This window comes from Suillus clintonianus (genome assembly GCF_016758775.1).
Source record: "Suillus clintonianus strain FC179 chromosome Unknown DEU56scaffold_99, whole genome shotgun sequence".
Taxonomy (NCBI): Eukaryota; Fungi; Basidiomycota; class Agaricomycetes; order Boletales; family Suillaceae; genus Suillus; species Suillus clintonianus.
In genome coordinates this window covers 16,890-39,796 of record NW_024539323.1, presented here as the reverse complement: position 1 = coordinate 39,796, position 22,907 = coordinate 16,890, and the positions used below count along the sequence as shown (strand labels likewise).

Genomic DNA, 22,907 nt, shown 5'->3' with positions numbered 1-22,907 from the left:
ATGGAACATGGCCTTCGCTTCAATATATGCGGTTTGAAGTCGTCATACCTCCCTAATTCCGAAGACACCGAGCTGCCCCAACGAGTCAAAAAATACATTTCCCCCCAACTGTCCTATTCCTGCCGATTTTGGGCTACCCACGTTCAAACATCAGACTTCCACAATGAGCTCGCCAAGGAAATAAGATCATTCTTCCACAACGATCGCCTCCTCTTCTGGATCGAGGTACTTGGTATTCTCAATGCACTCAGCGGCGCAGTTACCGTGCTTCCACTCCTTGGCAAGTGGCTGAAGGTGAGCACGCGTCTACTAGGCAGTGTCGATGAAAAGCTCACAAACAACTACAGGGCTATTCTGAATACAAAGATGTGCGGTCCAACGCAATGGATGTGCAAAGATTCATTCAAGTCTTCGGCGGCATGATTTTGCACAGCACACCACATCTATATTTATCAGCGCTGCCATTCTCTCCCATCAACTCCACCATAGCTTCCAATTTTACTGCGAGGTTTCCCAATAACCTTCATGTGGCATCCGGACGTGATCTGAACTGGACAGTTGTTCAGACCGTGATCAGCGGGCACACTTCTGAGGTTTGGTCAGTCTCGTTCTCATCGGATGGCACTCGCATCGCGTCTGGTTCGGCGGATAAGACTGTCCGGCTGTGGGATGCGGCAACAGGACAGCCATTAGGTCAGCCCTTGCAGGGGCACACTGACTCGGTTTACTCAGTCTCGTTCTCACCGGATGGCACTTGCATCGCGTCTGGTTCGGAGGATAAGACTGTCCGGCTGTGGGATGCAGCAACGGGACAGCCATTGGGTCAGCCCTTGCAGGCGCACACTGACTTGGTTTACTCAGTCTCGTTCTCACCGGATGGTACTCGCATCGCATCTGGTTCGCGGGATAACACTGTCCGGCTGTGGGATGCAGCAACGGGTCTGCCATTGGGTCAGCCCTTGCAGGGGCACACTGACGCGGTTTACTCAGTCTCGTTCTCACCGGATGGTACTCGCATCGCGTCTGGTTCTTTGGATAACACTGTCCGGCTGTGGGATGCAGCAACGGGTCAGCCATTGGGTCAACCCTTGCAGGGGCACACTGACCCGGTTTCGTCAGTCTCGTTCTCACCGGATGGTACTCGCATCGCGTCTGGTTCGGAGGATAAGACTGTCCGGCTGTGGGATGCAGCAACGGGACAGCCATTGGGTCAGCCCTTGCAGGGGCACGCTCAAGCAGTTTTGTCAGTCTCGTTCTCACCGGATGGTACTCGCATCGCGTCTGGTTCTTGGGATCACACTGTCCGGCTGTGGGATGCAGCAATGGGTCAGCCATTGGGTCAGCCCTTGCAGGGGCACGCTCAAGCGGTTTTGTCAGTCTCGTTCTCACCGGATGGTACTCGCATCGCGTCTGGTTCTTGGGATGACACTGTCCGGCTGTGGGATGCAGCAACGGGACAGCCATTGGGTCAGCCCTTGCAGGCGCACACTGACTTGGTTTACTCAGTCTCGTTCTCACCGGATGGTACTCGCATCGCATCTGGTTCGCGGGATAACACTGTCCGGCTGTGGGATGCAGCAACGGGTCTGCCATTGGGTCAGCCCTTGCAGGGGCACACTGACGCGGTTTACTCAGTCTCGTTCTCACCGGATGGTACTCGCATCGCGTCTGGTTCTTTGGATAACACTGTCCGGCTGTGGGATGCAGCAACGGGTCAGCCATTGGGTCAACCCTTGCAGGGGCACACTGACCCGGTTTCGTCAGTCTCGTTCTCACCGGATGGTACTCGCATCGCGTCTGGTTCTTGGGATGACACTGTCCGGCTGTGGGATGCAGCAACAGGACAGCCATTGGGTCAGCCCTTGCAGGGGCACACTGACGCGGTTTACTCAGTCTCGTTCTCACCGGATGGTACTCGCATCGCGTCTGGTTCGGAGGATAAGACTGTCCGGCTGTGGGATGCAGCAACGGGACAGCCATTGGGTCAGCCCTTGCAGGCGCACACTGACTTGGTTTACTCAGTCTCGTTCTCACCGGATGGTACTCGCATCGCGTCTGGTTCTTTGGATAACACTGTCCGGCTGTGGGATGCAGCAACGGGACAGCCATTGGGTCAGCCCTTACAGGGGCACACTGACTCGGTTCGGTCAGTCTCGTTCTCACCGGATGGCACTCGCATCGCGTCTGGTTCGCAGGATAAGACTGTCCGGCTGTGGGATGCAGCAACAGGTCAGCCATTGAGTCAGCCCTTGCAGGGGCACGCTCAAGCGGTTTTGTCAGTCTCGTTCTCACCAGATGGTACTCGCATCGTGTCTTGTTCGGTGGATAACACTGTCCGGCTGTGGGATGCAGTGCAGCCATTCCATGCATTCACCGAACCACCTTCCTCCGCACTCTCTCTGGACACAACACGTCGCACGCGGGAGAGTCCGAGTCCTATCATATCCGACACTTGGAACAATCGCTTCATTAAAATTTGCTTCTCATCCACCTCGGGTCACGCGCTGCACAACCCTGCTGACCTACTTGCGGGCACCCCTCATCATCATTCCAATTCAACCCCTTTCTTGTTGGGAGCTGATGGATGGGTGGTGGGACCCAATCACTGGCTCTTTTTCTGGGTACCTCCAGCTTCCCGATACGCATTTTATTCACATGACACTGCAATGGTGATCCCAAGAGGATACGCTGAACTTGATTTGAGCAAAATGGAACATGGAACACGCTGGTCGAATTGCCGAGATGCGTGAGTTTTAGTCTTTCCTGTGTGTCCCTTGCAGTTTCTAAATTCGACACATCTAGCCCTACTACTCCACGATGATGTTATCGCGGTAGTTAATTCATGGAGACGTCAGATAGAAAGACGATCAAGTGTGAATTTATACTTCCTGTCGATCTTCATCGCTGCTAGATGTTATTACTATGTCATGATTCGTGGCCAAGCCAACTACTTACTGTTCCAGCTCTTCGTTGTCGTTTGAATTCCCATATCATTGGACCCGTCGATCTCGAGATAATTTTACGGTCGTAGTCTTTCATGTGATGTATCATATCTAACGTGTTATATACATCAGTTAAAATCGTGTAAGAGAATGTATGTCCTTGAGGCAGGTGTCTGAACAATGAAAACCATGATGTTTGCCTGAGTCCGGGCTTTGGCGACAAGACAACTCGTCCGACACTTAGGAACTAGGCTGACCCTTGGCGTAATTTTAAGCGATGCGGCCTGTGTTACTGTCACAGTATGTAATACTTGGCTGATATGCTATATGATGACAGTGTAAGGTTTAGGTGAGCAGGCGTTGAATATGGTATGTGTGTATGTGGTGGGCTTGCAAGTATCAATATGTAAGTGCCTCTAGCAAGGTTATCAGTCCAGTCAATCCGAAACCGCAACGTCCGACTCCAAGATGGATCACTCGCCGTCCATCTCTACTCCAGCTCGAACGAACGACACGAGCTGCAGACACCTACATCTCAACATCCTCATCCTGATGTCTTCCTCATTAGCGCCATCCTGATCAGATTCTACCACAGAAGGCCACCCCGCCCTCCCCGGCGTCCCCTCCATGGTACCCCGATACATCGCATTAAATGCCTCCTGCTTCGCCACGCGATGAGACTTATTTGCGCTTGAATATCTCTGCGCTTGGCCGTCAGCATAAAACCATATAAAAGGAGGGAAGAGGAAACAGACCTAGGAATCTTTCGCCCACCCAGAGACGGAGTGGGGCGTTGCCTATAGAGTCAGATTTTCTTTCACCACCTTCTGTGCCAACTTTCTCTCTCCTTTACCTTTCCCATCATCCATATCCTTCTGCTTCGCACCCATCCCAGCGCCGAGCGTCTCGCACACAGTCAACGTCTCCATAGCATGCGCAGGAGCTATATGCAAATACTGCGCGCCCACTTGTGCGAAGAGAAATGCGCGGAGATGGTTCTTGCCCGCTAACGTCGATAAAGACAGAGCAAACTTCAGGTGATCTGTGTAGGAAATTCAATGTGTTAGTACGAGCAATTATACTTTTTTTTTGCAACGGAGTGAAATAAAGAAGAAAAAGAAACGCACTTGGCACCAACAATCTCCCCCCTCGCACCAGCGACAGCCGCCTGCACAACCTTCCCAATCGCTTCAAGCGTCCCTCCCATCCCATGACACCTCTGAATCGCAGATCTAGCCAACCCGTGCGTCTCGCTATCCAACCAGTCGCATTTATCACCACTTGTTTCTTCATTCGCGTTAGTGTTCAAGTGTTCGTCGTCACCCTGAACCCGAGCACGAAGTCCGATGCGTAATAACGCTTCCCCAGTGCATGCAACAGCACCTACATATACAGACCCTGCATTAGTTTCGTTATCTACGGATTTGGCGACACGGCAGCATACGCCTGCGCGTTCAGTGTCTCCGAGTGCGTGTGCGAGATGTGCGGCGTAAAGGGTGATGCGGGCGCTATATGGGTTAAAGAGGTTGTATGCGTGGGTTAGGGAGAGTAATGTGGTTAGGTGTGTTTCTATGGCGTCGAATTCGGACCGTTGGATTGAGATCTGTGTTAGGATGGGAGATGAGATACGAGGGAGTTGGAATGGGGATGGAATTGGGGGGAGACATACCGCGACGAGCTCGCATAAAAGGTCGGCTGTGATTCTCAGTGCACGCTGTATCATTTCGTCTGCGAGGGAAGCCCAGGGGGGAACTGAAGACAAATGAATGTTAGCATTGACACAGACGACGAACGGCACGGCAAAAAAAGGGAGGTGAAAACTTACGTTCAGTGTCCTCTCTTGCAGCATTGAGAATACTGAGTCTTGCTTGGGCCCAGAGTCTTCTCTTCGAGATTCTGCCCACTGGGTCCCGTTTCGCGGGTAGCACTGACTAGGAAATGTAAGTGAGAGAAGTACGAGTGGGTGGGTGGTGTGAACCGCTAGGGGAGGGTGCGGTGGGAGGTATCTGTAGGAATTGAATCATTAGCACGGGGTTGGGACCAAAAGTGAGGGAACGGGTACCTGAACAATTCCATCCTTGAATCCCTCAAGTGCTCCGCTATCAACAATTATATGCAGCACGATGAGCCTGTGCTCGGCCGCACGAATGTTTCCAGAGAACGTAAAAAATACAGTACCGGAGAGGAGAGTATGAATGTCAAGTGAAGCATGAGAGGGATCTGTTTGTGTGCTTTCCCCCTCTTGTTTGGGTCCCATAATTGAATTGCTGGTGATGCGTACTTGGGAATATTCGCGGGAGAGGGCATTGACGTCGTGAGCTGTTATGGAGTTCCAACGAGGAAGTGGGTCATTATCTGGTTTTGCGTCGGCGATTGTATTGACGTGGCCGTTCTCATGATTATGTTTGCCGTCCTTGTCGAAAATTAAGTAAAGCACGGCCTCTGCGATATCAAGAGCAACCCCGACTTGCGTCCATGCACTCGCACGAAGGAGGACGCGCAACCTGTTGACGTGAGCGAGGGCAACGATTCGTGGGTGGTGGTTTTTGCGTGCGAGGTATGGCGGCAAGGGTTGCTTGGAGGATGGGGGCACCTGGTGGTGCAGGGCTGAGATTAGCGGTAGCATTAGAATAAGGGTGTGGTGTAGTGATCTGGATGATTAATGCCAGGTGTGCAGCATACACGGTGCCTGGAGGATCAGTGGGTACAAAAGACGCAATAAGGCGTCTGAGGATAGCGCGCGCAAATTTTGGCGATGTGGAAGAGGAAGGGAATGTAAACGCAAAGAGAGCATGGAGGAGCGTGAGGTGCCAGTGGCGAAGCGGACAAAGTGAAGGGTGCTGAATACCAATGAGGGTCAATTGTTCATGTCAAAAATAAGTGGAGACGAACTTTTTGTGCAATAAGCAGGCCTTTGCTGAGTGCTTTCTCGACCTTGTGTGCAACATTCGTCAGCATGCACAAGTGGGAAAAAAAGAATACGACACACCTCAGCGTAAATACCTACAGCCCAATCGCATCCTTCCTCCTGAGAGCAACTCTCCATGACTCTCATGCCGACTTCGGCCAACTCGTTCAAGCACGATATTCTAGATTAGGTGAGCGCAGGCAGAGTTAAGCATTATCTTTGTGCGTGCAGGGAGGGAGAGAAAGAAAATCCAAAGTCTGCATGAGTTGGGGGTGTGCCAGAAGCCCTGGCAGCGCGAGGAGTACGACTCGGGTTACTGGAGGGAGCGGGCGGAGTGCCAGCTTCTGAGAGGGAGAGTCTTAGGATGGGGTGAGCGAAGAAGATCTCGGCGTCGGCGAGGGCGAGATGAAAAGTGTACACTGATGTTTTGCTGGGCATAGATTTGAGCCGTATATCCTTCAAGTTGAGGGGTGACGCGCGCGTCAGTCGTTTAATGAAATGTGACATGTCGCGCGTACATTGCAGCTGGTGTGCTCGACGTCTGCCCTACGTATTTTGGGAATACGTTCGTGATTCTAACGAATAGTCGCTCATGGTCAAGAAAACAGCTGATTGGCACGAGAAAACGTAGACGCGCTTATGCCGTTGTTCTGAAGTATTGTTCACCCGAACAACTAGGGAATCCTGTACATTCTCTACGACGACAACAAGACTGCACACTGAGCATAATAAAAGAGCGAGTTCCAACGTGTCAGATGCAAAACGAGCGGCCATGGCTAGTAACTAGCAATATAGTGAGTTATGAAAGACAAATGAGTGGGGCTTTCACGGCATCGGATAACTCCGAAGGCCGCTGCGACGTGTTCTTCCAAGCCAAGATCTTGAATCATACAGGACAGGCGGCATAGCTTAGCCTCCGATCACGAAAAATCGAATCCATCCGAGTCTCGATGTACCCCAATGTCCAAGAGCAAGCCGCTCTGCAGGCTGCTGAAAACCTCATGAACGAAATCATGGCGCGTTATGATCCATCTCACGATGCTTTTCATGGTCAGTGACCACGCGTAATATTTGCATGTAACCCGTGTTCAACCGTCCAGATCATGCATAATCATACTCTGTGTAAACAGTACAACGTGTGCGCAAAACGGCCCTGTCAATAGCCCGCTCTCTTTCCGCACAACAACCCGATTTACTGGTCGTCGAATTAGCAGCTCTACTTCATGACGTTCTGGACAAGAAATACGTGTCAGAAGCAGAAGCAGCCGACCCATATGGATATTTCCTTCCTTTCTTCCGATCTTTGTCTTCGGAGCACGGGCTAGACCTGATAAACGACGGACGGGCGCGTCAGATCGTAAAGGTCATAGAAAACGTCTCTTGGACAACCGAGAAGAAACTGAGGGAATCAGGAAAAACCGAGGAATGGCATCGTACATGTATTGAACTTCACTGTGTACAAGACGCGGATCGGCTTGATGCGATAGGAGCATTTGGTATGTTGGCAGAATAGTGGTCCAAACGCGTTGTTTTCTCAAGTCTCCATCAGGAATCATGCGGTGTGCTGCGTACAGCGCTGCTGTAAATCGGTATGTGTCTTCCAGCCGTGGGGTAACAGACATTGATGAGTGTGGTCCATTCAGCCCCCTCCACGCACCTCCAGGTCGTCTCGACACTGCGGTACAACACTTCTACGACAAGCTTCTACACATCCAGGAATGGCTCAAGACGGTGCCAGGAAAACAGATGGGCGCAAAGCGACACCAATTTGTAGGTGACATGAATGCATGACACGTTTTGAATCTCACATTTTCAACTTGCAAAGATGGTCGATTTCTTGGATTCTGTGGAAACCGAATACAACGCAGAAGCACCCGAAGTACTGCGTGACTAAACATGTTGCACCCTTGGCACGTTCGCCGCACTCGAGAGACCTCGAAGAACAATGGCATATATATAATAAATCAAATGTAAATACCTCATCCATATACCGGGACATTAAACTGTCACATTATTACAAGTCTGTCTATCGACAATTATGTCATTGCAGAACAGACCTCGTAAAATGGAGGATATGATACCAGTAAATCTGATAAACGGATGCGGTTAATCCCCCGTTGTGACGTGAACGAGTAGCATCTGTCAAAGTTGACCCGGTCACTGATACTTGGTTTCGTCCACCGTATCAGTAGCGTTCGAAGGTTCGGGGGATGCAACGGCTTTGACAGATGGAAGAGCCGTTGCCCTCCATCCTCCTCTGAATGCGGCAATACCATTAATGAGGCTGAACATAGTGACCCAAATCTACAAATGTGTCAGCAACAGAAAGCAGGTCATGACTTAATATTCACGCACATCGTTTGTGAAGATACCACTCTCCAAAGACCTGACAGACCATCAGCAAGCATATATTACATATCAAAGAGGACGAACCAATGAAGGGCCAAGGGTAGGTTAGCAGCGTTAGCCACCAATTCATTCAAGAGAGAGTCCCATCGCTGTCGAAGGTCCTGCTTATCCTCAGCGGAAAATCCTTTCCCCTTCCTCAAGCTCCTCTGCCTCGCCAACAAAAGTTTTCTATCCTCCCTTAAGTGGGCGAATTGAAGCACGATGTAGAGTAGCCAGAATCGGCAAGACCAGAGGATTAATTTATTCTCGTTCAACGAGATGCGTTTCGAGCTGCGACCAAGTATAGCAGAAAGCGAAGGGATCGAGGCGGGAATCAGATTATGGGCTCGTAGGTAATAAAGATGCTCGAGGGGGTAAAATCCAAGCATGGACCATCCCTGAAGTCGTTCGATAGTGTGTAACGTACGAGTTGGTGGGGGGTTGCGCTCCATGGAGATCATCCATTGAAAGATTGGTAGAAGACCTGGAATCGCGTTGAGGGCGTTACATTAAACAGAAGGTATTCAGGATACTCACCCCAAAATCTACCCAACATTTTAGCATCGCTAACAATACTGGCAAAACTCGCCAGAGAAGGGGCAGCGTGGCTGCTTGCATCTTTCCTTATACCGGCACGGTGCTGAAGCCGTGCGCGCCAGTGCAGGAACGGCACTATCAGTTTAATTGTATATTGTATGAGCTGTTCAATACATGGTCAGCAACATTTCAATGGTGTCACGGTCAAGTACGTACCGTAAAGAACTTGCTAGAACACGCGATGAGAAGTGAGGAAGAGATGGATGTTAGACAACTGAGCTCAAAGAAGTGTTAAAACATACTCGCTACCACTCCAGGTGCTGAGGTACCGCACAAGATGGTTTAATGTCTCAGAAGACGGGACATTTGAGAAAGAACCAAGAGTGATATCGTTGAGTCGGGCAAGGGTATACGGTTTGGAAGCTCGCGACATCTTGTCTGGTTGATGGATTTGTCTATCTATCTCAATAAACTTCAGGAGTAGCGGTGAGAGAGCACGTCTCGGTAACACTCGGTAGTCCGTGTAGCTAAGGATATTACAGAGACTTCTGCGCACGTGAGCATGATCTCGCACACCCCGTGGCAAAAGATTATATAATCAATTTATTCCTTGTATATAATCTGGTTCTTGGCCTAACTGATCTCTTTGAACAATTTTTGAGGACTCAAAAGTTCGGGCCTGATATCAGCTCTTCCGCCTTCTCGTCCGCGTTCCCGTCCTCTAGACGAACGAACAGCACTCGCTGTGCTTGGTCTTCCCCTTGATGCAACTGTAGCCTTGTTCGACTGCTGTCATTTTGTCCTGGAGGCATCGCCTCGGTTGAGGCTCATGATTGGCAGGGAACAGCAGGAGAGGCCTGCGGTCGCTCAAGGGGAGACCCACAATTATATGTATTTGTACTACGTTCTGTTGCCAAGAATCCAAACCCTGTTGATTATCATGCTACAACCGGAGTGATTTTTTATTATTATGCATTATTCACATTCACTAAGAAACACTGGTGCGCTCAGCGCTGGACAACGTCTATGACCCCCGGTAACAATCTACAGATCGTAGGCAGTGATGTGGTCTGGCTAGGGGAGACTAGATAGACGTTCGTAAAAAAAAAACCTGAATACTGGCTGTACTAGCTTGCAGCCTGTGCTCGGTCCACTGTTTCTTATTTTCTCTATGATGACGATCTTTCAGCTGTAGGCCTAACGTTGAGTGATTCTCAATCTGCCTCTTGCGTCCTACTTCAAAGCTTCACAGTTTACACACTGGCAGCGATCGCAAATCATTTTGATTATGGGGTCGCATCATCAACACGTTTGCCATAGTCTTCCTTCAACTTGCACAATCACTTCGGCAACTACAAGACTCGGAGATGGCGCAGTCTCAGTCCAGGCTCCCCACTCCTCCGTACCACCAAGCCCAACCTACAAGCCCAACGCTCTCGACACCACTCTTGCACATACCCATATGAGTTTTTTCGTTTCTATTCACAGCTGAAGCTGTACAACAAATTGTTTAATCCCTACCGCCCATCCGATGTAACAGCATTCAAGCAAGATGCATCACTTGCACCATGGCTTTAGCGTAGTGCGTGTTTTTTTATTAGATTGGCACTGATACCCTTACCATGGCCCAATGTTCTGAAATCATAGTGCAATGACCCAGGCAGAAAATGGCGAGCAGGTGCGCAATTGTGCATGAGGCGACCAATCCCTGGAACATGGATGTGGGCGAGAAGAGGAGTATGCGTTGGCAGGTGTATAGCCCAGATGAGTTATTCACTTCCCTGATGGGGTACTACCAACAGAATTATGATACCGCCTTCGGCCTTTGTTCAGAGCGCTGAGGTATGATAAAAGCTGCTGAGGCTATCACCATCAAGAGTTCTACGAAATTAGCCTATGCAGTTTGAAAATAAGTTAGCTGTCCCATGCAGTCAGAAAATCTCCATGTCTCTGTCACACGGTACCGCATCAACGCCACAAGGCAAAGCAAAGATTCTGCGCTTTCATATAAAAATACTTACTTTGCTCAATCAAGGCAACGGATATATATAATCCCTCAATCTCCTTTTAGTCAAGCACTGGATGGTGGTATATCTAGCACAAATGTCATCATCATATATCCACCAAGTTTGCCTCTCCCTCACATTCATCCTCTAACTGTATTATGACTCTAGTCTCAGATGACCCTAGTTGGTGGCCGTACATCAGTTCATACCATGTTGCCAGCTATCTTGTAGGTTCGTGCAGAACTGTCGGATGCTGACGCTGGTGTCTCGATCTAACCTTCACTGCGGTTTCGCAGTTGCCGCCTCCGTCGGGGTGATGTATGATTGGGGTAAGCATGACATGATTAAAGAACCACTGGTACTCTGACAGTATCTTCAGTACTGACGTTCGGACAAGAGGTATGTCGGCACTATGACCGGAGCAGCCGTCTCGCTAAGAGTGGTTTTTCTATAGGTCGAACTGGTTTGGGTGAGCAGAGTTTCACGCCAGAGGAATGTATGTTGATTGGCGACAGAGGCAACATTGGTCTCTTATGACCGTCCTTTATCTGAGTGTATGTATCTTGCCTGCTGTGGAGTTTTGCTGACTTGAAAATATCCTAGGTGCGCTATCTTGGAATATTGTATGCTGTGTATGTTTTAAAGGCTCAGCACTGCTCTCGTGCTAAATGAACCATCTCTCACGATCAGCATAATCGTACTGTGTATGTTTCCCCACACTCACCGTGTCTGTTTCTTCTAACCAGCGGCATACAGTCGGTGTACCGACAATCTCGGTGACAGATGCGGTGAGTCTTTTGCACTGATTCCCCTCCAATTGACCGCGGCGCTCTGCCTTTTAGGGGTGAGTGTCATTGTCGACCACCGTCTTGGTTCATTACAATGACTGCCACAGATGTGAGTTTGTTTGATCCACCCGATGCTGATCACTAACTGGATTCGTTAGGCTGGATTCTGTACATCATATGGAATTGGATGCGTGTTGTGGTATATTCAATACTGTGTGGTGAGCTGCAGGACCTGTGTTATTGACTCGACTGAAACATCTTACAAGTCATCACAATCACTCGATTACATGCAATGTATCAGCGATCCAGAAAGATGCTGATATTTCTCGTCGTCATCGTCCTAGCTATGAACATTTACTACGGAGTAGTTGCTGTAATGTTTGTTAGGGATACTTCAGCGGGTACGCTTAATTGTGAATGAATAAAACATGTGCATGGGGCTAATTGATGAATACCAGAGGAACTCGTTCTCTCTGGCACTTACCATTGCTTGATGAGCTATGTGGACAATGTCCTCATTCTGGATTCCGTTACTTGGATACTCGGCACTGTCTGGGAGGTCATCGCTTTGTGTCTCTCAGTCTGGATTGCTAGAAAACACTTCCGTGAACTGCGACAACATTCGGCAGGAGGGATTATCGCGGACTGTTTCACGGCGTTGATAAAATCCCACGTGCTTTACTTTGGGAGGTGAGTTCATATTATGAATATTGTTCCCGTTTTTGCTAAATTTTGAATGTGCTAGTTATGTTGTTTTGTCTTGCTTCGACCTCGTTCTTGATTTGTCTCCAACGATCTTAGCAGTATGTCAATCTTTCACCGACCTCTGCATGCGACCACGGTTCATCACTTTTATAGGACCACTCTCTCCCGGAAACTCAGATTTTTATTGGTCTTCTTCAGATTTTGCAAGCTGAACAGTTTTTTGTGTTGGGACCCCGCCTGATCCTGAGCATTCGAGAATATCATGCTCAGCTCGTGGCCAACTCCGACGCAGCAACCTGCATGACCTCAATCGCTTTCCAGGAGCGCATGCATATATCGACTGGCAGTGGTGTGTAGCACTGGAGATGCTTGATGAAGTTAACGGCTCTGTGCTCTGCAGAGAGCAGAAGATTTTTTTTCATCTATTCCTACTTTCATCTTGGTATAGGTCTAAGATATCTGATGTTCTGAAGGAGACATGGGTCTGGGCAATCTTTTCGTCGTAGTATTATTACTAATTACAAGGGAGTTGCTATTGCATCACCGTTGAAAGGCTCTGTATTGCGAGTTTTAGTAAGTACGTTGTATGAGAGGGAACATGGTGATAAGCCATATTAATTGGATTAACGAGGCAATATTTTGGTCTCAAAGAGAACATTGATGCACACGCGTGTGAGCCAGTTGGCGTGAATCGGGGGTGTAGTCGCGGGAAACGCTGGCGAGGAGAGTCAAGTCAGATCAAATATATCGGCAAACAGGATAATGAAATCATGGTTGAAACTTCACTGATTTCGGCCTCAGTTTCCCTGAGAAGTCAGGCGTCTATTCACCATCTGGCGCTAAGGATATTGTGTGAGTTTAAGGCTAAGTTCCATGGGGAATAATTGCCTCTGGGGGGGTATGCTTTGCAACTCTGGCGTTGTTTGGTGTTGAAACCAAGAAGTTCACATTGATGTGGCAGAACATGAAATAACCGACTCCTGCACAACGACCCGGGTTGAGAAGCAATAGGACGTAGGATGTGGCACATCAGCTCTGTAGGGAGGAATATTCAACTACAAACATGGTTACTAACTTACGATGATTCTCACATAGAGGGGCTCCCAAATTTTCTTCTGAAATTTGACGGCTGTGATTAACTAAGTGATCATGACTCTATGTCATATGGTTTTGGGATCGACTTTGAAGGCGGTTCGTGCAGTGTGCACACGTGAACGTTCGCGATGACTGATTTGCTATTTCAGACGTTCCTTTAATCAACTGAGCATTTTTATGTATTACTTACTGTTCGTACACGACACTGACTGACATCTAGTGTAGGTCGTATCTCAGTGAATAGTTCGCTGCAAAAGCAAGCTGAGCCAGTGGCTCTGTCACCTCTGTGACAGTCTAGTGACATCACATGATGTGACGTCCGAGTTCGAGTTCGCATTTAAAATTGTGATAGGACATCACACTGTGCAGCACCGCCTCAGATTCATCACCGCATCACCAACCAACCAGTCATTCTAGTACGCCTGCCGAGCATCTCCGCCCGAGACCAATCACTAACTCGAGAATTCGAATGGGATGATGCAGGCGACGCAGAACATTGAGGGTGTGTATTGGCAGCCCCGAGAGAGGTAAGTTAACTGTCAATCTACGGTGGCATCTACTTCATTTCTGACTGTTCTGATGGTGTGGCAACAGTTGACGCCCCAGTCGATGGGCTCATCAATAATATCCTCCTGTGGTCGTAGGGGCGTCGGGGTCTTCTTCCCAGTTCCCTCTTATTTCTTATCTAGGGATGGTGGTTGCATATTCACCGCATATTAATCATGTTGTATTGGGTTGCGAAAATTGATCATCACCATCCCATCAACGCACGATGTAAATTGACTGTTATGGAAGACAGGACTGCCGCGCTCACTTAGTCATGTCACAATCACATATAAGGCAATAGGACTCCGTGCACTTCGATCTCGAATAAATAAGTTACTTGAGAATTGCCGCCTGCATCGACAGAAACATTGCTTGACCCAAACATTAGTCAAACTCAAGGAGTTACAAAGTAGACGCTAGTTGTATAGAAATTAAAAACATACGAATCAAAACATAACATGTTGCCGGGCGCGCGGCGACGCCATATAAGGAGATCCGTTCTGGAACGGGTCACGTGAACGTCCTGAAATTACCGGTTGGTCGAAAGTTGGCTAATTATGGGGGTCGTAGAAACCTTGTCAAGAAGGCTCTTCGTGCAGCTACTAGCACAGCCCTCCGGCTGGAATCCTTGGTCTAATGCTTCATGCACCGCTGGCCTGCATATATATGTTTCCTACGCAGTTGTGTTAAACTTACTCTACAATTCTCTGTGTATTCCCTCTCTGGAATACATAACATGATCCTTCCGAGTCATGAGCCTTTGTGTAAATAAAACTGCGGCACGACATCATAATCCACTGGTGCAATTGTTATCGGAAACTTTCGACGTGTACAAGGTATACATTGTCGCGGTCCAATTATGTTACAAGACTGCAATAACTTGGGGAGCTGCATGGCTTGCATCTAGACAAGTAAAATGCAATGCTCACACACAGGGCGGTACGAGGTCTATGACTAAGTGTGATAATAGTCCGTAAACGCCTACAAGAGGCAAGAGCGAAAATTATTGAGAATGTCAACAGATAACCTCACGACTGATGCGAAGTGGGACGACCATAACTAAAGAACAATCCACAGCACCTAACTCCATATAAAACTTCTCCCGTACCGCCGCTTGAGCCCTGTGTTTCTGTCGGTCGCCCTTGAGACACTTGCGTCTCTGGAGCAGGTTGACCTTGTTGCATTGAACTGCCAGGCTCGTTGCTGCTTATTCGTTGAATAGCTGCATTTTTTTCTGTCGGTCGTCCTTGAGGCGGGTTGACCTTGTTGCGGTGAACTGGCCGCTTCGTTCCCACTCGCATGCTGCGTGGCTGCAGCCAATTCTGCTTTGGCCAATTCTGCAGCGGTAGGAGGGGCAATGGCAATTCTCTGCAAACATTTATTTCAATGGTATCAAAAGGAGCAATGCCAAGCCACGTACATCTTTCTTGCGACCGGGTGCTACATCGACGGTGCGTATAGACCTTCCAACAGGAAACAGGCCGAAATTCCAACGCCGGGGCTCGAGCGGTATTGATTGTGGCACATTCGCAGGCCGGGTGCTGATCGATGACATACTCCGGCGTCAAGCTTCCTGGTGGACGTTCTGGCTTTGGTTTCGCCCATGACGTGGTCTGAGTATTGTGATTGATGAAGTAGGACCGACCGAGGGGTGAGATGTGCCATTCGTATCCGGCAACGAGTTGTCCGGAATCTATGTTCAACCATAAATTCCTCGCTCCTAGCAGCACATTCTTCGTTCACCTAGACGCACTCCTGGTAAAGGTCGGTTCCAGGAAGTGAGTGTGAGTGTGTCATCTTGATATCGTGGTACATCATCCAACACCTGAAACTGGTGCCATTTGAGGAGGTAGAGCTGTATTCCCGCCTGCATCTCGTTGAGTAAGTCAGTGAGTATCACAAAACGATTGCTCACCTTTCCAGAGTGCATCTTGGCGGTGCTGTGCGCCATATGGTGGCGGATCTTTCGTGCGCGTCCGAAGAAGTGCGCCAATTGCCAGTGAGTCCAGCATCACCCCTCGTTCTCCATCTCTCCGTCTTGTTGATGTGTTTGACTCGACCTCTCCGCGGAGCATGACAATGATTGACAAAGTTTGAAACGATGCCGTGCTTCACGGACGGGTGGACAGCCAGGAAAACTTCAATAATGCGCACAATGAATAGTCGAGGGCGCGGAGAGATGGTGGAAGTGATGAAGAGATGGTGGGCTGTGCACGCTGTATTTCAGGCGCCTTTTTATGCCCCAAATCTGTCGGTGAGCGTCAAGATAAGGAGGTTGTGGTGGTCACAATGTGATGTATTTGAGCAGTACGCATCAGAGAACCGGTGAGACTCAGATATTAGTCGATATTGTCAGATTTTGTAAGCCCAATGCTTCTTTCCTGTATATTACGATACAAAGTGATACAAAGTAATATAAAGCAATATAAAGCAATGTAATCACCCCAATCCATGCTCGATTCGGACCTATATATTGCTTTACATCACTTTATATTGCTTTATATTGCTTTATATTGTTTTATAACGTCATGTACAGGACATAGGTACAAAATCTGGGAATATCGACTAATATCTGAGTCTCACCGGTTCTCTGATGGCCCTCACGTCGATCTGGCACAAGTAAGACCTCGGATCGTACCTCCTACGTGTCAGTGCCACTGTCTAAGCACTTTCGACCAGAAGTCCTTTAGCGCAATTGAGGTGACATCAGAGCCTGACGTGACTCGCCTTTCCTCTCGTAGAGCGAGTCATAGTTGAATGTTAATATCGAGGCTCGAGCCCCGGCCGTCCACACCTCTGGATTACAGTCTATAGGGACGTCCGTCAACGCCGGCGGTATGAGTTGTTCCTATACAACGCAGGTTCATCTGGATACCTCTTTCAACACACCGACATGGACTCATCATACCTCGACAACTTGGGTCCAATTGGTACGTTTTCTCAGTTTGAATAAAGTTTGCGCTAAATTACCGCACATTAGATGCATCTGATCATCACCGGCTGGATGAACTAGCTGAGTTGGACGAACCAGGTGCACACTTACTGCCTACAGCTCCAATCATAGAGGAGGAGGCATAACTTACTGTGGAGTTTGTCTTTTTTGTGTTACTGTTTTTGTTGTCCGGTTGAATGACACTTGGCCGCACTTGTTCACATATTTATTAGAAAAAACAAAGCTGCCAGAGGTGCACGGAGTCCCTGCATCACACCTGCCTAATATGAGTGTGGTCACGCTATGTAACGGAGCGCGGCAGTCCTGTCTTCCATAGACTGTAGTATTTTTGAATCAAGTTCTACACTTACTATTTCTAGCATCCTCATGATATGATGGCCCGATGGCCGAGGCAGAGAGCAAGAAGGTGCGCATGAGAGGATGCGGATGGAGATTAGGTGTTGAGAGATGCGCTTACTTTCTAGGGGATGGCAGGCCAGGTAGGACATGTGAGTTACATCGTTTGTTTCGTCTAGACCTATGTTTGATGCCTCAACTTTCTAGCGTCATGCAGACATAATATAATCAATGGACTCAGAGCAGCCGTTACGCCCCCCCCACGCCCGGTGGTCACAATGTGATGCAAGAAGCTGTTCGACCGTGACATCACACCTAGGCTCAACTTTTCCATTTTACTTGTCAGTGATATCATGAAATCTTGAATCGACGTATCGGTAGAAAGCATATATCTGGAGAACAGAAGCGAGTCGCCAAAATGATGGACAGTTCTTCGAACTTTTACGGTTCTGCGCATGTGACTGGTTTGTAGCTCAGCCAACATTATATGATGATTCAATCAAGGGACCCCAGATCGAGTGTCCCCTTTCTGCTTGGCCTCATGCAAAAATATGTCCTTCGGCTATTCAATGCAGTAACGGATATCGCCCCCATGATGCTCATTTCGGTGATAAAAGCACTGCATGGTGGTATAACTAATGTGAACACTATCTTCATACATCCACCAGGTTTGCCGCTCCCTCACACCCATCCTCTAACAAGATGACTCTAGTCTCAAATGATACTAGTTTCTGGCCAGCCATTGACACGTGGCGCATTTCCAGCTATTTTTATGGTTCGTGGAGAGCCAGTTGAACAATCGCGCAGATTCTTGATATAATGTTTCACAGTTGCTGCTTCAGCTGGGGTCATGTACGATTGGGGTGAGCAAGATGGTTATCAAGAATGGCTCATGTTCTTATGGTTTCTGTAGCCCTGACTTTTGGCCGAGAGGTATGTTGATATCATTGTCGGAGCATCCATATCACTCAGAATGGTTTGTATAGATTGAACTTGTTTGGGTGAGCAGATTCACACGTCGTAAGAACGATATGAAGATGCAATGAATTTGTGGCAGAGGCAACGCTGGTCACTCATGACCGCTCTGTATCTGAGTGTACGTAGCTTGTGTAGTCGGTAAGTCGGGCTGACTTGAAATTATGCTAGACGCGCTACCTTGGAATATCATATGCTGTGTATGTTTGGAATGCTAAGTAATTGGCACTGCACTGATTAATAATCTCCCACAATCAGCCTCCAGATTCTAGGTATGTTTTCTGATATACACTATATTTGTTTCTGGGGGCCCTGACTGGCAGCATACAGTGAATGTTCCGACAATACCGCTGACAGATTCGGTTAGTATTCTGATCTAATGCTTGTCATTCCCATCGTAATCAACTGCACTCCATGAAGGGGTGAGTCTGATTCATGACCGGCTGATGCAATATAACGACTGTCACAGCTGTGAGTTTCTTTTTAGTGCGTGATGCTCCGAGGTTTATCACCACCTGGATTTTCCAGGCCTGATTGTATACACATCACAAAATTGGGTGGGTGTCGTCGTCAATGCAATACTGGGCGGTACGCAACGCAGCTGCAATGTGTCAGCGATATTGACTTGACAGAAACATCACTCAAGTCATCATGCTCACTCGGTTACACGCCATGTATCAACGATCCAGAAAGGTGCTTATACTTCTCCTCGTAGTCTTCCTGACTGCCACCGTCACCGCCGGAGTAGTCAATGTCATGATAACAATGTATAGTTCAGCAGGTAAGCTTGATTATACATGAAAGACTTGTGTGCACCAGGCTCGTTGACGAATACCAGAGGAGTCCATTCTCTCTGGCACCTACCAGTGTCATGTTAACGGAGATGGCCAATTTACTTCCATTACTTGGATATTCGGTACTGTATGGGAGGTCCTCGCACTATGTCTCGCAATTTGGATTGCTGTAAAACACTTCCGTGAATTGCGACGACAGTCGGCAGGGGGGATTGCCAACTTCTTCACGGTGTTGATAAAATCTCACGTGGTTTACTTTTCTAGGTGAGCTCATAATGCCAATGTGTCCTTCTTCTGCTGAAGTTCTACACCTCTTAGCTTTGTTTTTGTATCTTGCTTCACGATCGGCGCAAACTTCTCTCCAACGTTTTTAGCAGTATGCCATTCTGTTGATGACCTCTGCATGCAACGGTTCATCATTTCTACAGGACCCATATTCCATGGCACCCCAGATTTATTATGGTTTGCTTGAAATTTTTGCGGTCGTGCAGATGTTTGTGCTGGGACCACGCCTGATCCTCGGCATCCGAGAATATAACGCCAAGCTCGTGGCCGACTCCAACGCAGCAACCGGCATGACTTCTTCAATTGCTTTCCAAGAACGCGTGCATGTATCAACTAGCAGCAGTGTGTAGGACGGGAAATGCTCGAGGCAATTACCACTGGTCGGGTATTCCTGGTCAGGCGCTGTGCGGGGAGCGGGGAGGATTTCTTTTGCTTTCAATTTTTGTCTCTGCACTTATTTATTGAAGTAGTTATGTTCCGAAGATTTGTCCGAGAAGTGGGTCTGGACAAATCGGCCCATACACTGCTGCTTCACTACGTTTTTGTTCCAAGTTTTGTCGCTATACTCATTATTTAATGTTCCAAAGTATATCCAAAAGAGCAGTGTGTTTAGACAAACTGATACAGATCTCGTTGAATCAATGCATCACTCCCAGCGAGTCGGACGAGCGGTAAGCTGAAATCATTTGGAAGCTTCGCGACCTTGCTTGAAAGACACTTGTTTCTTCTTTCCTGTGTCGTGACATCGTCATCCACAAATTCATAGTATAGCAAGTCTAGATCGTGAGGAACTCTGTCGTCTCCCCACACAAATGATAGTCCGGAATGTCTGCTTCACCGTTCGAGGATTAATTTATACAACACTGGGCAATATTATGCTGCTCGACACGGCAGATGGCACCGTAACTTACATTCAATTTCGCGTATCTATTCTTCAGTCCAAGTCCGACCGCCACATAAGACAATGGACGATGGTAGAAACGCCAGACCCAGTGTTCCCTACGTGCGTTATGCTTGCACATGCATGGCGCTAATAGTAAGGCCAGCTTCAAAACTTGGGCGTCCAGAAGTTAGCCAGGCGCACCCCAAATCTTGCGCCCAAATTTTATAGTCTAGCGTCATGCTAACACAACGTGACCTTGTTGGGTGATCCTGCAGGAGCGTACAGCTCTGGCTTTGAGTACTCAGGCCTCCAGTGACCAGGATAGAGTGTGGCCCAGTGTTTGTGAGAATTGTCGAAAATTCGGCAGGGTTTGTCACATCAACGAACTACTTAATCACACTGATGGAAGTCTTTACCTGACACAAGTGTAGCAACATCATCTCAAGAATGACATGAGAAACAAGTTGTCGAACAGTTCTTCAATCGTTTGCGGTGTTCAAACGTTCCGATCCAGCAATGTTCGTGGAGAGCTAGTGAAAGAAGGCCGCAAGATGGCGTGTGTCGATCTAACCTCGATCGCAGTTTCGCGGTCAACTTGCCTCAGTTGGGGCGATGTACGATTGGGGTGAGCAAGATATGTATTCAAGAACGGTTCGACAAGTTCGGACAAAATGACAAAAAGTTATGTCAGCCAATGCGGAGTTGAAAACAACACTTTGGCGCGGAAGAATCCGAAGCAGCCTTGACAACTAAAGACAGACCCAGTGAGTCAGTGACTGAGTCACTGACCGGGTCTGGTTCAAGATTAATAAGAGGTATAAGTCTAAGACACCGGAAAATCCAGCTCGTTAACGATGGTTTCTTAGGTCGAACTGATCTAGGTGAGCAGAGTCCCTCATCAAGAAAAAACGTGAAGAATGTGATTCATTCGCGGCACAGGCAACCTTGGTCGCTCATGACCGTTCTGTATCGATCTCAGAGGGTGTGTACAGCTTTTGTTTTGACCCTTGGCTCATTATTGGACCGAAAAGCAAGTTGGGTGTGCTTCTGAGTCTACCGTTCCACGTCTACCTTGTTGCGGAAACCTTAAAAGCTTAAACTGTTGTGTTGACGAGTTAAAAATCCCGGGCCAGAGTATTTCTTCAATTTCATTAACATCTGAAATTTCCAGCACTTCAAACATACGCGTGGCACCTTGACCCACTGGGCATATTTCCAAGTGAGCGCAATTAGCCAATTACACTTTAATTTTTTTTGTGTCACGGTTAGGAATTATTTTATCTGATGTGACTTGGCCCCTATGTTTCGGTGTGATCGAGGCACGACGTTGGGGCAAAAACTTTTCAGCGGCTCCGAGTAAAGGCTCCATGAAGCAAAGTGGGGCAGAGGCCTTGACAGCAGGCGGTCTTTCCATTGTTTTCTGAACCAACTGGGTGGCCAATTGGAACATATTTTCTCTCATATATCTCGAGAAAGAAGCAGACAATATAATCGAAACAGGGGTTCCGGTAAGACAAAACATATGTTCTGAGAGGAATGGATGGGTAAATCTTCCTCGACCCGATGTCGTCTTCAGGCCCGACTCTCGCTCAGACGCAAGGTGAGAATTCTCGTCGACTTCGATGCTGCGTTATGATTGACGCTTGTTCGAAGTTGTCAACTATGTTCTGCCCATTGTGGCGACCGTCGTCACGTCCTTCCGCTTGTTTATCCGCAAGCGGCGAGGAATTCTGTGGATCGATGATGCATGGGCAGCCTGCGCCATGATATTCAATATCGGCCTAATGATTTGTAGTGCTTTGTATCTGAAAGGCTACAGTGGGTTTACTGCATGTCATTAACATACGCCGTTCTGAAGACACACAGTATTTCACCCTCAATGGGCAAAGGTAGCACTGTATTACACGTGCGTTCCCCACTACATCGTGGTGTTTGAGAGACACTACAGCTGCGCACATTAGGCTAGCACAATGCTTTTACGGGGTTGTTTGGTGAGAGGCTGTGAGTATGTCGAGGACACAACTGACATATGCGCACAGGTGTTCCCGGTTATCCATTTTGTTTACAGTCGTGCGACTTGCGTACTATGGGACCCAAAGGAGGATACTTGTCTGCATCGCGATCATCTTCGGCGTGGTATGGGCTGTACTTTTCGCACAAGTGTGGTGGACTTGTGAATCTGATCCCAGCTGGAAAAAGCAACCGCGTCCGCAGTGCAATCTCGGCAGAAACGTTGCGATAGCACAGATCGTCAGTAGGTCGAGCTCATTCGATACAAACCATCAGTTTTCTGATCTTTTTTTCAGCCGACGTTCTAGGGGACACTGTTCTTATCTTGGCTCCATTTCTTCTCATTCACAAAGCCACATTGACGCCGTCGCAAAGAATCCGGGTGATCTGCATCTTCTCCACATCAGCAATCATCACAGTCGTCAGTCTTGTCCATGCATATTACGTCTTTACCGATGGAGAGCTAAAGGAGGCAGTGGCTGCCATGTTCGAGGTATAGTATCAACGCTCAGTGCTCAGACAGGCTCATTTATCCCCGTGTAGGCATCTGTGTCTCTAATCATCGCAAACTTAAGCGTGGTTGTCACATTCTGCTTGCGCATGCTCGCAGATGAAGATGCGATCTCGCAATCAGCGTTGGAATTGAGATCTACTAGTATAGAATTTGGAAGAGCCGAGGAGTAGTCCCAGCGGAAATTGTAACAATACCTATATCAATCAAAGAGTGTTAAGTCTCGGTAGAGGCGATCAACCTCA

The 22,907-nt window shown here is 48.2% G+C and overlaps 6 protein-coding genes across 6 annotated transcripts; 3 read left to right on the top strand and 3 right to left on the bottom strand.

Moving 5' to 3' along the window:
• Positions 1–2,471: 2,471 nt before the first annotated feature.
• Positions 2,472–2,750, top strand: DEU56DRAFT_744711 (uncharacterized protein; the record flags this gene model as incomplete). The annotated part of the gene is made up of 1 exon (XM_041349099.1): positions 2,472–2,750. A coding segment is annotated over one exon (279 nt), but the record flags the coding sequence as incomplete, so codon positions are not given.
• Positions 2,751–3,623: 873 nt separating this feature from the next.
• Positions 3,624–5,988, bottom strand: DEU56DRAFT_917090 (uncharacterized protein; the record flags this gene model as incomplete). The annotated part of the gene is made up of 11 exons (XM_041357942.1): positions 3,624–3,643; positions 3,698–3,739; positions 3,796–3,984; positions 4,098–4,545; positions 4,612–4,694; positions 4,768–4,869; positions 4,921–4,948; positions 5,005–5,593; positions 5,625–5,782; positions 5,835–5,876; positions 5,932–5,988. 11 exons carry the CDS (start codon positions 5,986–5,988, stop codon positions 3,624–3,626), a joined length of 1,758 nt encoding a protein of 585 aa, XP_041203963.1.
• Positions 5,989–6,282: 294 nt separating this feature from the next.
• On the bottom strand, positions 6,283–6,627 carry DEU56DRAFT_827697 (uncharacterized protein; the record flags this gene model as incomplete). Its single annotated transcript, XM_041354401.1, has 1 exon — positions 6,283–6,627. One exon carries the CDS (start codon positions 6,622–6,624, stop codon positions 6,397–6,399), a length of 228 nt encoding a protein of 75 aa, XP_041203962.1. The 3' UTR covers positions 6,283–6,396.
• Positions 6,628–6,693: 66 nt separating this feature from the next.
• DEU56DRAFT_863511 (uncharacterized protein) lies at positions 6,694–7,776 on the top strand. Its single transcript, XM_041355358.1, has 5 exons — positions 6,694–6,900; positions 6,981–7,346; positions 7,400–7,439; positions 7,494–7,620; positions 7,676–7,776. The coding sequence occupies exons 1-5, from the start codon at positions 6,801–6,803 to the stop codon at positions 7,742–7,744; spliced, it is 702 nt and encodes a 233-aa protein (XP_041203961.1). The 5' UTR covers positions 6,694–6,800; the 3' UTR covers positions 7,745–7,776.
• On the bottom strand, positions 7,777–9,409 carry DEU56DRAFT_827693 (uncharacterized protein). Its single transcript, XM_041354400.1, has 6 exons — positions 9,078–9,409; positions 8,992–9,004; positions 8,776–8,938; positions 8,284–8,722; positions 8,206–8,236; positions 7,777–8,154 (listed from the first exon to the last, which is right to left on the bottom strand). Exons 1-6 carry the CDS (start codon positions 9,206–9,208, stop codon positions 8,008–8,010), a joined length of 924 nt encoding a protein of 307 aa, XP_041203960.1. The 5' UTR covers positions 9,209–9,409; the 3' UTR covers positions 7,777–8,007.
• Positions 9,410–21,704: 12,295 nt separating this feature from the next.
• DEU56DRAFT_917083 (uncharacterized protein) lies at positions 21,705–22,835 on the top strand (the record flags this gene model as incomplete). The annotated part of the gene is made up of 7 exons (XM_041357941.1): positions 21,705–21,741; positions 21,795–21,959; positions 22,008–22,047; positions 22,103–22,132; positions 22,181–22,395; positions 22,448–22,644; positions 22,695–22,835. 7 exons carry the CDS (start codon positions 21,705–21,707, stop codon positions 22,833–22,835), a joined length of 825 nt encoding a protein of 274 aa, XP_041203959.1.
• Between the last annotated feature and the right edge of the window lie 72 nt (positions 22,836–22,907).

Coding starts and splice junctions, on each gene's coding strand:
- DEU56DRAFT_863511 (XM_041355358.1), top strand. CDS start 6,801: ATGTACCCCAATGTCCAAGAGCAAGCCGCTCTGCAGGCTGCTGAAAAC. Junction 7,440..7,493: donor TACAGCGCTGCTGTAAATCG/GTATGTGTCTTC, acceptor TGGTCCATTCAG/CCCCCTCCACGCACCTCCAG. Junction 7,621..7,675: donor GCGCAAAGCGACACCAATTT/GTAGGTGACATG, acceptor CAACTTGCAAAG/ATGGTCGATTTCTTGGATTC.
- DEU56DRAFT_827693 (XM_041354400.1), bottom strand. CDS start 9,208: ATGTCGCGAGCTTCCAAACCGTATACCCTTGCCCGACTCAACGATATC. Junction 8,723..8,775: donor AATGTTGGGTAGATTTTGGG/GTGAGTATCCTG, acceptor ACGCGATTCCAG/GTCTTCTACCAATCTTTCAA. Junction 8,237..8,283: donor CTACCCTTGGCCCTTCATTG/GTTCGTCCTCTT, acceptor ATGGTCTGTCAG/GTCTTTGGAGAGTGGTATCT.